This window comes from Carcharhinus amblyrhynchos, chromosome 25 (assembly GCF_965287045.1).
Source record: "Carcharhinus amblyrhynchos chromosome 25, sCarAmb.v2.hapA, whole genome shotgun sequence".
In the NCBI taxonomy this organism is placed as follows: domain Eukaryota; kingdom Metazoa; phylum Chordata; class Chondrichthyes; order Carcharhiniformes; family Carcharhinidae; genus Carcharhinus; species Carcharhinus amblyrhynchos.
Genome location: NC_137348.1, coordinates 8,041,877 through 8,059,121, shown reverse-complemented (window position 1 = coordinate 8,059,121; position 17,245 = coordinate 8,041,877). Strand labels below are relative to the sequence as shown.

The 17,245-nt window shown below is 43.9% G+C and overlaps 1 protein-coding gene across 2 annotated transcripts in view; it reads right to left on the bottom strand.

The window, feature by feature from the left end:
• Positions 1–12,799: 12,799 nt before the first annotated feature.
• The window catches only part of ubac1 (UBA domain containing 1), a 37,227-nt gene continuing 32,781 nt past the window's right edge, over positions 12,800–17,245 (bottom strand). For both annotated transcript variants that reach the window (XM_080212141.1, XM_080212142.1), the window contains exons 9-10: positions 16,361–16,499; positions 12,800–13,307 (exon numbers count right to left, since the gene is read on the bottom strand). In XM_080212141.1, coding sequence (XP_080068267.1) covers positions 13,192–13,307; positions 16,361–16,499 — 255 coding nt within the window. In that variant the 3' untranslated portion in view covers positions 12,800–13,191. The remainder of the gene's footprint in view (positions 13,308–16,360; positions 16,500–17,245) is intronic.

Below are 17,245 nucleotides of genomic sequence, written 5' to 3'. Positions count from 1 at the left end.
CCATTGTGTTTTCCAGTCTTGTCAAAGACCAACGAGAGGGACGGAGCAAGGAGGAGAGAGGGAGGTTGCTGAGAATAAAGTGGGTAGAATGGGTAGGAGAGAGAGGGAGCTGGGGAGGAGAAGTGGGGGCGGGAAGAAAGGGAGGGGGGGCTGGGGAAGAGGGGCAGGAAAAAGGGGAGCGAGGGGGACACTGGGGGAGGGGTGAGAAGAAGGGAAGAGAGGGGTGGGGACTGGGCAGGAGAGAAAGTAATGACACGGTGCATAAAAACTGGATGGGTGAGAGGGTGGGGGGTGGCAGGGGTGCAAAGTTAAATGTAAAACAAGGTAAAACCTCCATTTTTGTTTTGAGTTGAATTGCATCATTTACAAATCAGGATAGCCATGGCGACAAATAGCATCTTTTTTAAAGCCCTCTAGTATTCACCTCTCCATCCTTACAACCTGTGCAGGAAACCTGGGTGAGAGTCTGGGAAACAAAGCGGGTAGATTTTCTCAAGGCCATGGCTGAGTGAATGCATTCCACACGGGTACATTCATTAGGTGACTTCCCCGAGCACACAAGGTAAAGGTCAGAGGGAACGGTGCGTCCTCAACGCTGGATCTTCTGGTGCTGTTTATCAGCAGGAGCTTCGAAATCTGAGCAATTTGGACAGTCAACGTGTACTGTCGGCTTCTGAAAGCTGCAGCAGCTTCCCGAACTCCAACATGAACCACCAACCTGGCTCTATGGCAAGTCAAACTAATTCTCAAGAGGAGCTACATAAGCTGGAGCTGATGCTCTGAATCTTGGAGAGTGGCAGTGAAAATGGATTACATACTCTGATAACATAAACTCTGAAGTGGAATTGCCAGCGTTGGACTGTGGTGGGCACAGTCAGTAGTCTCACAACACCAGGTTAAAGTCTAACAAGTTTAGTTGGTAGCATGAACTTTCGGAGCACCGCTCCTTCATCAGGTGAGTGCCACAGAAGCACCAACTGTTGCGCCACAGATGTATATTTGCAAAATTAAATATATGATACAGAAGAGATGAGTGCCAGAAAATACCAATACTGCATTGGAAAGGAACATGGGAACAACTTGGAAGAGCAACACCCACCTGAAGATCGTGGCACAGTGGTTAGCACTGCTGCCTCACAGCGACAGGGATCCGGGTTCGATTCCTGGCTTGGGTCACTGCCTGTGTGGAGTCTCCCTGTGTCTGCGTGGGTTTCCTCCGGATGCTCCAGTTTCCTCCCACAGTCCGAAAGATGTGTAATACTGCAGTGTCAAGTTTGAATCTTAATTCCCCATAGGAATTCAAAATAGATTATGTATAAAGCAAATAAAACCAGTCCTCTGGCATGGTCAATGCAATTGTACATTTGACACACACATGAAAACATATCATTAGTGATTGGGACAAGTGCGAGGAAAGCTCTCACAACGGCGATCATTTTTCTTAAAATCAGCAAGTGTAGTTACATTTTTCTCAGAATCCTACAGTGCAGGAGGCCATTCGGCCCATCAAGTCTGCACTGACAACAGTCCCACTTAGGCCTATCCTATAACCCCATTCATTGCCCTAGCTATGCCCCCTGACACTAAGGAGCAATTTAGTATGGCCAATCCACCTAACTCGCACATCTTTGAACAGTGGGAGGAAACCAGAGCACCTGAAGAAAACCCACGCAGACATGGGGAGAACGTGCACACAATGACCCAAGCTGGGAATTGAGCACGGGTCCCCGGTGCTATGAGGCAGCAGTGCTAACCACTGTGCCACCCTTAGCCCACTTGCTCCATCTCCAGGTAAAAGATGAGAGAGAGATGCAGATGACATATAAATATTCAGCACAGTCAGAGAGCAAGAAATCAGAGTTAGAAGTTAAACACATTCCGCGAGGGAATGTGGCTCTCTCTGCCTTTATTCAATCAGGATGATAGCTGGAGGCACCACTTTGAAAGTAAGATTGTCATACAGCCTCTTCACATCTTTTCTATTGAAAAATAAAATCCAAATCAACTCAAGCTTCCTCAGACCAAGTCAAACAGTCTTCACTCATTTCAAAACTAAGGTTCCCTCCCATTTAAAATAGCAGAGGCAAAACTATGACTGATACAGAGAGGTGGCACAGTGGCTCACTGCTGCCTCACAGCACCAGGGACTTGGGTTCAATTCCCGGCTTGGATCGCTGTCTGTGTGGAGTTGGCACATTCTCCCTATGTCTGTGTGGGTTTTCTCCCCACAGTCCAAAGATGTGCGGCACCTGTTCGGCTACACAGAGTGAGAATTTAGTATGGCCAACGCACCTCACCAGCACATCTTCTGGACTGTGGGAGGAAACCCACGCAGGCATGGGGTGAATGTGCAGACACTAACCCAAACTGGGAAATGAATCTGGGTCCCTGGTGCTGTAAAGCAGCAGTGCTACCCCTGTAAGAGATAGGGGTCCTGACAGGGCTGATGCAGAGAGGATGTTTTCTCTTGTACCAGAATCTTGTATTGGGGGTCACTGTTTAAAAATAAGAGGTCACCTGTTTAGACCCACGCAGACATGGGGAGAACGTGCAAACTTTGGGCAGTGACCCAAGCCGGGAATCGAATCTGGGTCCCTGGTACTGTGAAGCAGCAGTGCTAACCACTGTGCCGTCCAAATCTCAACAATAGATCATTTCCAATGAATCCAGAACAGCTTGAAACTCAATAATCGAGGGAAATTGACTAAAAGTTGCTTTTAGAATTCATATTTCATCCCTTCATTTTACAGACCCTACTGAAAGCCCCAAAATACAAAGTTCCATAGTAGTTCAGCCAACTAGAATCGCAATTCATAGTCAAAATCCCCAGTTAATATGGGTACTTAGAATCACAAGCAAGATTAGCCATTCCTTTCTGGGTTTTGAGACATTCTGTAACAAAGTGGACTTAATCATTAGGGAAAAACGGAGCTCAAAAGGTACATTTACTCAATTGATGATTCACACATCAGGGGATTTATTTCTACCTGTGGGGCAGCAGAGGGTTGTTATGACGCGCTTGGGGGTTGGAGTGCTGACGGCAAAATATTGCGAACATGGCAGCTGGATCATAAACAACCAGCTCATTGGGAATGTGCATTTCCCAAAGCATAGGCCTGGGCCCTGCTGCGTCAAATCAAAAACGGTTAAACTTAGTAACTTGCATTTACACAAAACATCTCACAATCTCAGGGCATCCCAAAACACTTCCCAGGCAAGTAATATCTTTGAAGTATAAAGTTTTGAAACTTATTTATTAGTGTCACAAGTAGGCTTACATTAACACCGCAATGAAGTTACTGTGAAAATCCCCTTGTCACCACACTCTGGCGCTGTTTGGGTACACTGAGGGAGAATTTAGCATGGACAATGCACCTAACCAGCACGTCTTTCAGACTGTGGGAGGAAACCAGAGCACCCAGAGGAAACCCACACGGACATGGGGAGAATGTGCAGACTCCACACAGACAGTGACCCAAGGCTGGAATCGAACCCAGGTCCCTGGTGCTGTGAGGCAGCAGTGCTAACCACTGTGCCTTACAGTCACTGTTTTAGGAAAAGTGGTGGCTAATTTAGACACAAATGGCAATCTAATAATGACTAGTCTCCATTTCGTATTGTGACAATGCTGAGCATTTAAGAAATGTATTAATCATGTTTCTCTTCTGGTATTTCAAGCAGGGCGCAGCATTTTCTTGGTGTCGTGATGTCTGTTAGCGGTGTCCTTTAACTGTTACTGAAGCAATATAATGGACATCATGCAGCTTTTAATCTGGACTAATGCAGTGTCCTGTGGTTTTATGGTCCTTTGGGGATTGCGGAGTAGAGCTCGATTTGGGGGATGACTGACAGGTCAGGTGTTATGCCTGTGGAGTTTTTTTTTCCCCTACAGCGAAGTCAAGTTTTTAGTTTCAGTTTAGTTGTTGCTAGCAGCTGGTGCAAGAAGGCAGCGTCTCTGCCTCTCTCCCCAGAAGTATGCTGAGAGTTCCAGGACTGGAAACACTAAGATTTGTCCTAATATTCAAAGAACCAATTTACCGCAGGTGTTTAAAAAGCTGAAAACCCAGCATCTCGTGCACATACTTGCTTTTTGGGCCAAGTCTAGAAAGGGATGCATGCCTGTGGAATGGTGTTTGACTTGGAACAGCAGAGATAGCTAGCTATTAAGGTTTATACTATGTTATGTTTAAATTGGTAAAAGTTGTGTTAATTCTTTTTATTATATTTTAATTGTGTTCTTAAATAAACTTCGTTTGATAAAAGCTTCCCAGTGGATCATTTGAATCGTATCTGGAGAGGAACACCTTATGCTCACCTTAATCGTAGAATCTACAGTGCAGAAAGAGATCATTTGGCTGATCGAGCCTGCATCGACAACAATCCCATCCAGGTCCTATAACTGCACATTTTTACCCTCCTAATCCCTCTAACATTAAGGGGAAATTTATCATGGCCAATCACCCTAAACTGCACACCTTTGGATTGTGGTAAGAAACCCACGCAGACATAGGGAAAATGTGTGTATTTTGCATGGTCACCTGAGGCCAGAATTGAACCTAGGTCCCTGGCACTGAGGCAGCAGTGCTAATCACTGCCACCATACCAAATTCAAATCATAGAATCCCTACAGTGCAGGAGGCCATCCTGCCCATTGAAACTGCACCGACAACATTCCCACCCAGGCCCATCCCGTAACCCTACGCATTTACCCTGCTAACCCGCACTGACATGAAGGGACAATTTATTATGGTCGATCAACCTAACTTGCACATCCTTGGATAGTGGGAGGAAATCGGAGCACCCAGAGGAAACTCACGCAGGCATGGGGAGAAGGTGCAAACTCCACACAGTCAACCGAGCCTGGAATTGAGTGTGGGTCCCTAGCACAGTGAGGCAACAATGCTAACCATTGTGCCACCCAATGTAAAATTTAGAGTCTAGGCTAACTTCATAAAACGCCCTGGAGTTTCTGGCCTGGGTCTTAACAACGATGCTGGTTGAGTCACCAATATCGTCCAGTGCACCAAGGAAACGTCCCCAACATTCCTTTAGAAGAGCACCATTATTTACAATGGCAGACAGGACATCGGTTTGACATCTCCAATGGGGGCAGCAGTGAAGTAAGACAGCATGTCAATGCACACCCTCACCAACGTTGCAGAAAATGAACAAGACACGAGATATAAACTCACCTTTGGGAGGCCTTTCAATTAATCTCGTTCTTTCTAGCATTAGCATTTGACTAATTGATTACTGCTGGGTCACAGGAACATGAAATAGTGTAAATGAAATGTATGAATATTTAAAAGAAAAAGTGAAGCTTAACTGAAGGGCTGCAGTCCTTCATCCTGTTGAAGCAAGTGGAGGTTCAAGAAGTGACTAGGCATCAAGTCTGGATTTCAAATGGTACAGGAAAGGTGAAAAGTTACACATTTCAGATCCTGATAAAGCCCATGATAAAATTGGAGATGGTTTGATGAGTCTTCTTTGCAAGGTGACAGGGAAGAGGGGAAGTCATGTTGTAGCTTTATAGAACCTTAGTTAGGCCACATTTGGAATATAGTGTTCAATTCTGGTCGCCACACTAGCAGAAGGATGTGGAGGCTTTGGTGAGGCACAGAAAAGATTTACCAGTATGTTGCCTAGTATGGAGGGCATCAGCTATGAGGAGAGGTTGGAGGAATGTGGTTTGTTCTCACTGGAACGACAGGGGTGGAGGAGCCACCTGATAGAAATCTACAAGATTATGAGGGGCATGGACAGAGTGGATAGTCAGAAGCTTTTTCCTAGAGTGGAAGAGTCAATTACTTCGGGACATAGGTTTAACGGCAGTATGGTGGCACAGTGGCTAGCAATGCTGCCTCTCAGCGCCAGGGACCTGGGTTCAATTCCTGGCTTGGGTCACCGTCTGTGTGCAGTTTGCACATTCTCCCTACATCAGCGTGGGTTTCCTTCAGGTGCTCCGGTTTCCTCCCACATTCTGAAAGAAGTGCTGGTTAGGTGCATTGACCCGAACAGGCGCCGGAGTGTGGCAACTAGGGGAATTTCACAGTAACTTCAATGCAGTGTTAATATAAGCCTTACTTGTGACTGATAAATAAACTTTAAGGTGCGAGGGGCAAGGTTTAAAGGAGATGTACGAGGCAAGTTTTTTTTTACACAGGTGGTGGGTGCCTGGAACACACTGTCAGGGTAGGTAATGGAAGCAGATACGACAGAGACTTCTAAGGATCATCTTGACAAATACATGAATAGGATGGGGATGGGGGATATGGTCCCTGGAACGGTAGGGGGTTTGGAGGGCTGAAGGGCCTGTTCCTGTGCTGTATTTTCTTTGTTTGTACACAGGTTGGCATGAGGGGCAAGATCAGATGAACGCTGATCACTGTGGATCCATTAAGACAAAGAAAGGATAAGAAAGGTTGTGAGAGTGTGAATAAAGCCTACTTCCATTTTTAGAAAGCACCCAGTGTGTTTCCAGCTGTTTCTCCCCTCGGTGGTGCAATCAGGCTTTCCACACTTTGTCTCTGTCACTGGATAAATGCACCGCTGGCACAATTTTTAAATAGCTGTGGACATTAAGATCACATTAGACAGCAAGACTGCACACTTTGGCTAAAGACGATTCCATTTAAAATATATCGCTAGGCCTCAATGCAGGGATGAAACTGCATTAAGTACTACACCGCAATTAAAATTGCATGCCACTTTCCATCAGAACTAACACTGCAAATAGTTACCTGCCACTTTCCAGCAAATCAGGTTAAAAAATACTCAGAATAAATTTTTGCATTTTCTACACATTCCTACATCTATTTTCAAGAGAAAGTGGGAGCAAAAAGGATTTTGCTAAGTGGAACAAATAAATATATATGGTGGTATTGTTGCCTCACAGCAATAAGGACCTGGGTTCAATTCCAGCCTCGGGTGACTGTGTGGAGTTTGTACGTTCTCCTTGTGTCTGCGTGGCTTCCCTCTGGGTGCTCCAATTTCCTCCCACAGTCCAAAGATGTGTAGGTTAAGTAAATTGACCAAGCTAAATCGTCCCTTAGTGTCAAGCGGGATTAGCCGAGTAAATATGAGAGATTAAGGGGATAGGGCATGGGTGGGATTGTTGTTGGTGCAGGCTCGATGGGCTGAATGGCCTCCTTCTGTACAGTAGGGAAACTGTGAGTGTATGTGCGTGCGAGAGAGTATGGGAAAGTGTGATGTAATGTAAGTTTGTGTGGATAAGGTGATTGACCTCATTCACATTAATCGTGGTCAATTCTTACAAATATTTTCAGCTTCAAGATGGGAGGGAAACAAATCAAAGTACAACTAAACAAGCTGAGACTTTGACAGATCCATCTGCCAACTGAACTAAAGAAAGATCTCCATAAAGGTTAACACAATAGTCCATTCAACTACTTTTGGGGCTTAAATGAAAAAGAGAATCTCAAGTGCAAAATATCGACTCAATGGGAGCGCTCGCACTTTGATCAAAGGGTAGTTTCAAGGATTTCATCACCTAATTGACGCTGATATTCTGACAATACTGAAGGAACATTGCATTACTTGCAGGTACCTTCTATCAAGCTACAGTTAAATTGAAATCTTGGCTACCTGTTTAGTGGGATGTCAACATTCCATAGAACGACAAACATACAAGCAAGGAGCAGGCAAAGGCCATTCAGCCCTTCAAGCCTGCTCCATTATTTAATAAGATCATGGCCCAATAAGATGGGTGGCACGGTGACAGTGGTTAGCACTGCTGCCTCATAGGGCCAGGAACCTGGATTCAATTCCCAGCTTGGGTCATTGTCTGTGTGGAGTTTGCACATTCTCCCCATGTCTGCATGGGTTTCCACCTGGCACTCCGGTTTCCTTCCACAGTCTAAAGATGTGCGTGTTAGGTTGATTGGCTATGCTAAATTGCCGCTTAGTGTCTCAGGATGCGTGGGTTAAGATGGATTAGTGGGTTAAATATATGGGGTTACGACGATAGGGCCTGGTTGGGATTGCTGTCAGTGCAGACTCAATAGACTGAATGGTCTCCTTCCACACTGTAGGGATTCTAGTACTCTGTGATTCTATGGCTAATCTTACAGTGCAGAAGGAGACTTTACAGCCCAAGTCTGCACACACCACATTACCACCCAAGACCTATCCCCATACATTTACTCTACCTAGTTACTGTGACATCAAGGGGCAATTTAGCATGGCCAATCCGCCTAACCTGCACATCTTTGGACTTGGGAGGAAACTGGAGCATCTTTCTGATGTTGAATTGCAGTAAACTGCAGCTCGCGCAAGATTTGATGTCAAGCGGGTCCCTTCTGTGCAGCAAATTACAGATTCTTCGACTCAATGAGAGGCCGGCTTCAGCAGCCCAGTCTTTTAATCTAAACATTAAATTCAGCGTCAAAACTAAAATGAACTATAAATTTAAGAAATTAGTTTTTTTCTGGTTAGCCCCCTGAATTGCAATCTGAGCCAATCCTGCGTTAGTAAAATGTCTCACAACACCAGGTTAAAGTCCAACAAGTTTATTTGGTTACACGAGTGTTCGGAACACTGCTCCTCCTTCAGGTGGGTTTCAGGATGCCCTCAATGAAGCCAAAGAGGTTCTATCAGAGGGTCCCATTGCCTGATACGATGGGACAACCGGGTGCATTGGCTTTGTGTATTTTCCTGGCGCAGTACAGATCTCCAACTGAGTATATGGGATGAGAGCACTGAGGCTGCTCTGAAGGTCAGATCAATGGTCTTGCTGAGTTGGTGGGTGTGTACCTTGATCGAGTCTCGGGTAACTGTCTGTACTGTTCCTGGTTGTTCGGTTGTCGGTACACTTTGCAGCATGAGCAATCAAGCAACTTCACCTGATGAAGGAGCAGCGCTCTGAAAGCTCATGGACTTCAAATTGGTGTTGTGAGACTTCTTAATGTGCCCACCTCAGTCCAACGCTGGCATCTCCACGTCATAACTAGTCATATAACTTAGGTTTTACAGAGATAAATGATAACAGTGCCCACATAAGAATTGGGTGCTGGCTGAGAGGACCTGCATCAATTCTGCAGTCTGGTGGTATCAGAAAAACCTTCTTCTGTAATGCAGTCGAGGGAGACGATGGGTTAGTGTGAAGTCACTGGGTTAGTATGCCAGAGATCCAGCCTGATGCTCTGGGGATATGGGTTCAAATCCCACTACAGAACATGGTAGAATTTAAAAATCTGGAATTGAAAACTAGACTCAGTAATGATGACCATGAAACTATCATGGGTTGTCATAAAAATCAACCTGGCTCACTAACGTCCTTTAGGGAAAGAAGACTGCCATTCTTTATTGGTCTGGCTTATACGTGACCCCAGATCCACAAAGCACAATTGACTCAATTACACGTCTAAAATGGTGGAGACAGAACTTGACTGGTGGAGGCAACAGGGCAGCATGATGACTGACTGAGTAAGCTAATCAATTCAATGACAATTGGGGATGGGTAATCAATGCTGGCCTTGCCACTGATGCCAAATAAAATCTGCTAGTGGTAGTTATTGCACATTTTACTGAATTCAAATTTACTGAACTAAACCAAAACTCACCACCTTTCTTTTCACACAGCCACTCACCTTCCACAAAAGTATCTCGATTAGAGGTAAAATTAATAATTCTGGAAATCAAATGAAAACCAGATCACGTGCATCAAACATCCGAAAGATTCACATTCTAAGTTAGCCTGCCTTTCGAATGTGGAGTTACCCCCTGGGCACTTGCAGTATCCTCTTCGGTTTATGATTGGTCTTAAAAAGGCTGCATTCCTGCAGCAAATTAAATCCACAATTAGCTCCTGGCAGCAATTTCCAGGACCATAAAGTCGTCATTGTGCAGCCATGAGCCAGAATAGGAATGAGGAGAGGTTAGAAAGTGTGAATTATTAATGTCTTAAAAGATCCATATGAAAACTGCCAATTAGAAATAAAATATTTTATTTGATGGCACTCAGTTTGAAAGTTCATAGAATAGATGACACTTTTCACTAAACAATCACTTGGCAAGAGGGGAAAAGTGACACTGCAAAGTTCACAACGGTTTGTTTTAACATGACACCACTCTGCTTTGCTTTGTAACCTCTACCTTTGCAATAATGGATCCGCACGACCAGATATCTGTTAAGCAAGTACCAGTCTGCACCCAGGCTGAAAAAACAGTAGATGTCATATTAAGGAACACCATTATCCAACTCTATACACTCAGGGAATAGGTGAGGTGGGACGAGTAGTTTGCCAAATCTTTACACAAATGACTTTAGTAGTAACATGCACACAACAGGAATTATCCTTTCGTCCTGCAGGTTACAGTAGATTGTGCTGTAGAAAGGGTTCCACATGTCAAAAAGGTGTCAGGTTGCCTATACCACAGCAGACACAGCTGTGGAACATTTAATTCTCACTTAGGGACCAAGTTTCAAATATTCACACACATATCTGCCAGAGTGAAGTTTGCTACTTATAACTCACCTGTTTGATGAAAGGGAATATGAAAAATGAAACCATCTGACAATCCATTCCAAAGTTGGAATCTCAAAGACCAACAATGGAAATTACTTCTGGAATTGTGAAAGGACTGGATTGCCCTATTTTTCCTGTGATAGTAAAAGATTAACTTTGGAGTGGAGACACAGCAGAGTAGTAAAAACATGCTGGTGTTGTGAAGTGGTGGGACATGGGGTTCTATTTCCTCTGATCAACCAACTGCTAGGGGTAAAAAAAAACTACTAACAGCACAAATCAAGGATTGCATCAGACTCCTGCTTAATCTGTCTGGCTCAGTCCACTCAGAGAAAACATCCGTGTACACAGAAACACAAACACACCAACAGTTCAAGGCGAATCCCTGCGATGGTTCAAGAGGTTGATCAAGTGAGGAATGAGTGACGTTTCAAAGACAAAACTGTGGACCCCACCTCCCCATTACCCACTCCGACACCTAAATTACCTGCTGACACCCCTTGTTTGGGCTCATACAAAAATGATTGTCATTTTGGTGAGATACACAAGGAATTAGGCACCCTTAAGAGAATGTCTTAAGCGAGGAATTGACATCCCCTGGAAGGAAGGAAGGAAGGAAGAAAATTTGGAGAGAGAAAACAGACTCACTTTGGGACATAACTGAAATTAAATTGAAAATGGTGGAATGCAGAAAATAATTCAGTTTGTGACATCAAGAAGTTGTTCAGTTCCTGAGACACACCAGCATTTTTCTTTTTTTAAAAAAAATTGCACAACTCTTAGTTAACAGTTCTAAGCATCATTTTGAAACTGTGCTTCAGACAATGATAGCTGTCTCCTGGATAACAAAGCTGAGGTGGAACCAATTCGGAAGCAGCCGAGCCGATCTGTTCTTTATGGATAATAAAGGTAATGAAACTTCCGAAAGAAACAAACAGTCAGAAATTAAAAGCAAGTCGACCAAATTTCAAAAAGCAGCCAGCTAATCACAAGCCTGGCATCTCTCCGTTTAATGCAAAACTTTTGACAATTTTTTTTTAGCTAAAATAAATACTCAAAAAAAACCTTTCACACTTGGCCATCTTTTAAAACGTCGCTAGTCTCACACGCCAAAGTACAAACCCAAGAAAGTCTTTCGTCAGATGCTCTGATTACAGTGATGTAGACATCAACAACCTTTAAAATAATCAGCCCCTGATGGTTTCAGTACAATTCTTTTGTGAAAGGAGAACACTTATAAAACACAAGCCAGCACCATCGGGGAAGAACTGCTTTTGTCTCCATGCGTTGTGGCATCACTAGCGCTTGCAAGAACAACAAGCTCACAATTTCACTGCACAGAGCCAAAGCACTTCCTCCTCCACGTGTCTTCATTTTGGCCGAGTCTTAGTTGCGTTTATTAAAACATTGCTGCTTTTAGACACTCCGTGGCACCAAAAGGTAAACCTCAGCAACTAACTCACTTTCCTTTAATACACAGAGCACTCCACCGATATTCAAACCCTTGAGGCCAGTTTTAATATCTCACGCATTGCGGTAAAGCAAAAGTTCTTAATTTGCTCAATGCAATGATTGATGGCAGTGAGAGTGGACAAATTCTTTATCCCGCATATTGTCTACCAGGTTTTCATGTTTTCCTCATTTTGCAGACTGTGGCTGGTACAGGGAACATCTGGGTTGTCACCGGTAAAACTTTATCTGTACATGGTCTCCAAATAGACCATTCTATAAAATCAACGTTTATAGATTCTTTATACATAGTGGTAACGAGCATTAAGGTATCAAAGCGAGAAGAGTGGCTTTTCTCCAAAGCTGCAAAAAGACATTGGTTTTTGATACTGTGAGAAAACATTTTCTTTAAAACAAAGCAAATAGCAGGAGGAGCATTCTGTATATTAAACAGACCCAGTTGGCACCAAATCTTTTAAATGAGGACATCCCACACACTGATGACCTTGGGTGCATCAAATAGCACCCAAACTTGTGTAGTGATGCATAAAGAATGCCTCATTTAACTCCAGCATTATCTTTTACTTGCAATCACTGCTAGCTTGCAGAACTGCCCCCCCCCACCACCCCCCCCCCACCTTTTTACCACACAGCTCATTTCCCTCACTACATAGCTCAATTATAATATTCTTGGAGGAGGACAAATGATCTTGACTAATCAATTATGTCACTGCTCTCCACATTGACAATTTTTCCAAGTTTGCTTTGGCGCATATGAAGGAACAACTGTTCACCAAAACGTTGTCCATCCCTTTTTTCCAAGGAGAGATACAGGATTCCAAGCAGTCAAACAATAGTAAACATTTAATTAGTGGACGCCATGTCTTTTACCCTTTATTCTTTGGCTGTTTTTAAAACAAAAGCCCAAATGCCACAAGACACAATTGTTACCTCTTCCCCAGCAAAGTGGGATTACTTTCTCCTTCTGTATTTTTTTTATAAGTGTTCTCTTTTGTGTGTCAAACTGTACAATTTACTAACAGCATTTACTTTAAATTAAAAACCTCAAATCATGGCTGGTTAAGCACTAGATCCAAAGGCAACAGTAGTTAAGTGGATGTAGTTGCAAGCTACCCATAATCGAGTACAAACAGGGTCCATGAGTGAATAATCCATGGACGCTCTTCTCAGGAAATGGCACCCTTTTCTGTCAGTGAGCAGCTGGAAGCACCTCTGTCAGAGGCGAACAGTTGCCCTATGTGCGATTCAGAGTCTGGAAGATTCTAGAAATCTGCAACATCACAGGACCCGTCTCAGGATCATTCATCCACTGAGTGCTGTTCAACGGGTTTTCCAGCATATCTTCAAATGCTGCAAGAGGGGAACACATTTGAGGGTTGGTGGCGATTGGGGAATTGCAGAGCAACATAATACAGAAACAACACCCGACAGCAGACAATTCATAGAATCCCTGCAGTGCCATTTGGCCCATTGAATCCGCACCAACTCTGACAGGTCCTCTTCCCCCCCACCATCCCATTCCCATAACCCCAAACATTTACCATGGCTAATCCATCTAACCTACACACCTTTGGACATTAAGGGGCAATTTAGCATGGCAACTCCCCATATCCTGCACATCTTTGGCGTGTGGGGGGAAACCAGAGCACCCAGAGGAAACCCACATGGACATGGGGAGAATGTACAAACCCCACACAGTCAGTCACCCAAGGCAGAATTGAGCTCAGGTCCCTGGCGTTGTGAAGCAGCAGCGCTAACCACTGTGCCACCATGTGCCCATTGCATAGAATCAGAAGATTACCTATTCTTGACTGAAAACCAGAAACTATTCTGGCTATGAAATGAATTTTAGAAAATGAGTTCTTATGATCCAGTATTTGGCAATTCTCAAGCCAAATGAATACAGTATAATCTGCACAATTTACTAAAATACAGCTAATTTAAGATTCATGAAGGCACATATTCCATTTGCATTACTCAGCTCCAAAAGAAACTGTGAGACAACTTCTGCTGAGAAGAAACTAAGCAGAACGCTGTCCCTGGAAAAGGTCGCTACTTTACTGGAATTTCGCTGCTGGAAGACAATAGGTCATCTTTAGAAACTAGAGATGGATAAATGCGAGCAAAGCTCAAGCACCAGAATCCCACTGAGGTTGGTGGGTGAAGGGCTGAGACTATTGGCAAATCAAATACCATAAGAGACAAGAGTCAGGTGGCAGATAAAACTCACTCCAATAAAATACAAACCTTTTATTGTAACATAAGCATGAAGTTTTGCATTACCAATAGTAATAAAGGAAAGTGACTGGCTGAAAGTCACTCTCCTACTCCTCCAGAGATAGAGGGACTTTTAATCACTGCACATTTATTCAGAAGACCAGAGTAGGACGACATATTGTTGATTACCAAATTCTGCCAATTCTCAGTTGGGCTGCAACACAGTAGCTTGGATCGGGAGGATTGAGAGGGAAAAAATAAAAAAGATCAAATCTCTCCTAAGACATATTTTGAGGTGGTATCACAGTCAACAATGTTATGAACTCCACAGGCCCGAATCTCCCACTGTCCAGACAAAAGGACAAAGCAGCAATTCATTTTTACATTTTAAAAAAAAGGGACATCAAAAGGGACACTGTGGTTAACACTGTCACTTCATAGCACCCAACACTGCCACTTCATAGCGCTCAACACTGCTGCCTCATAGCACCAGAGACCCGGGTTCAATCCCTACCTTGGGTATGTGTTGAGATTGCATGTTCTCCCCATGTCTGTGTGGGTTTCCTCTGGGTGTTCCAGTTTCCACCCACAGTCCAAAGATGTGCAGGTTAAATGGATTGGCCATGCTAAATTGCTCCTTAGTGTCCTAAGACGTGTAGCCATGGTGTGGGCACAGTAAGAAGTCTCACAGCACCAGGCTAAAGTCCAACAGGTTTATTTGGCATCAATAGCTTTCAGGACTATTCGCTTACTGTGCCCAAAGATGTGCAGGATAGGGGGATTGCGGGAGGGTAAATGCTGAGTTATTTGGGTGGGGCGGGGGGGAACACGGCAAACAGAGAGAGAGAGAGAGAGAGAGAGACGGGGGGGGGGGGGGCGGGGGGGGGGGGGGGGGGGCGTGGGCCTGGGTAGGATGCTGTATTGGACAGTCAGTGTAGACTCGATGGGCCAAATGGTCTCCTTCTGCACTGTAGGAATTCTATGATTGTATCTCGAAAATTATGTTCCACGTGCTTGACATATTTTACTCATCGATTAAACATGGCAAAAAACAAGCTGGCCTGTTCCAAAGGTTGGTCAGACAACAACAGCTGCTATGGAGAATCAGCAGGTCCAACACAGCCGTCATTTTACTGTATGCATCCACAGGCCAAGTTATTTTTGTACCCAAGTAAAACAAGTTTCTGCACAGAGGTTTCAATTGCTCAACATCATCAGCACTCTTGTTAGCTGAATGATTTAAATAAAGTAACAATAGCACAGACGTCCACTGCTAGACAGCTTTCTTAACATTCATGGTTAGCAGCAATGTATTAAGTGTAACATGAGACTGTGACCTTTGAGGGACATTTAAGTTGAAGTGCGCATTTAACATCTGAGCTCAGACTTGAGGATCTTACGCTTCAATACACAGCAAGACATTCCTGCTTTTGAAATAAACACAATACTCCACTCAGTCAACAATTAGGAAATGCCTGAAAGGAAGTCAGAAAATGCTGGACATAGTTAGAGGGTCCAGCAACATCTGCAAAGTGAACTGCTAAATGGTCACTGACCTGAAACGTTAACTCTGTTTCCCTCTCCCCAAGGTAACACACGGATTCTACCAATGTCCTAGGTTACTGAGGGGAAAATCAGGCACATCAAAAGGAACAAAGGATTGGTATGGTGGCACAGTGGTTAACACTGCTGCCTCTCAACACCCAACATTGCTGTCTCACAGCGTCAGGGACCCAGGTTCAATTCCAGCTTTGGGTGACAGTGCGGAGTTTACACATTCTCCCTATGTCTGCATGGGTTTCCTCTGGGCGCTTTAGCTTTCTCCCGCACTCCAAAGATGTGTAGGTTAGGTGGACTGGCCATGATAAATTGGCCCTTAGTGTCCAAAGATGTGTAGATTAGAGGGATTAGCAGGATAAATGCTGGATTCTGCTGCTGATCATTATTCAGCAATCCCGATGTGCATCAGAAGGATAGGATCAGGACTGGCTGCTGAATAATCTGTCAACACCTATTAGGTCCTGTACAAAGAATGTGCACTTAGGGGAACTGGAGAGCACAAGCATCTTTGAAAACAATCTCAGGAAGCAACTAACGCCTTAGTAGGAAAAGACCTGGAGAGAGGAGGAAAACTATAATGGAACTCCTAGCCTCACTTGACAGATCAAAGCATTAAGAACACTTACCAAGCAGTGTTTTAGGATTAATCAGTCCCAGCTGTACAACAGGGTTGTCCAGAATGGCTTGAAATAATGGACTCTCGGTGTCAATGCCCCTTTCTAACTCCTCAGGGGAGGGCTTTCGATCACCCAGCAACCATTCACACTGAAAAATAAAGATTGCTCATTACTGTTCAGGAATTTGTTCGATCAGACCGGATCTCAGGGTTACAATACAATGAGAGGCTGAGAGTAGGATTACAGCCACATTGTTGCTTCAGGGATAGTTTTGTTTACAGCATCAACAAAGTAATCTCAGCAGGCTAACCAGAACAATCCTCTTCAATTTCTTTGTCCAAGAAACCCTTCCTGTGGCTGCTGACTCTCAAATAACTGGGAGGCTCAGGGTGAAAGTAAAAATATTATTCTGCCATAGTAATTCAGTGGGGCATGAAGATTTAGGCAACATATGCAAAGAATTTCACAGTTTACTTAACCATTTCTTAGTTAGGGCTTTTTAATGTTGGGTGAGAATCCCATCAAAACATTATAACCACTTTGTCCTTTGTAGGGTGGGAGGAGAAAATTCAAAGCATCCTAATTTAAAACTTAAGAGGGGGGAGAAAGAAAACCTTTATTCCATGTAAGCACTGCTCTCAACAGCAGTACGAGGGTTCAAATGCCACAAGAAAGTAATTCATTTTTAATGACCCGTCTATACTTTCACCAATCTTTGCCTACTCAAGTTCCTACTCTGAGGCTATCAACTCTTGCTGGGATATAGTTCCACCATTACCATTTGGTTTGCACAGATATCACATGGAGCGTTACCCACTAAACCACTCAGGAAGCCACGTGGGATTTTTGGAACACAAAATTTGCAGCAATCAGCACTTGTGACCTTTACTATTT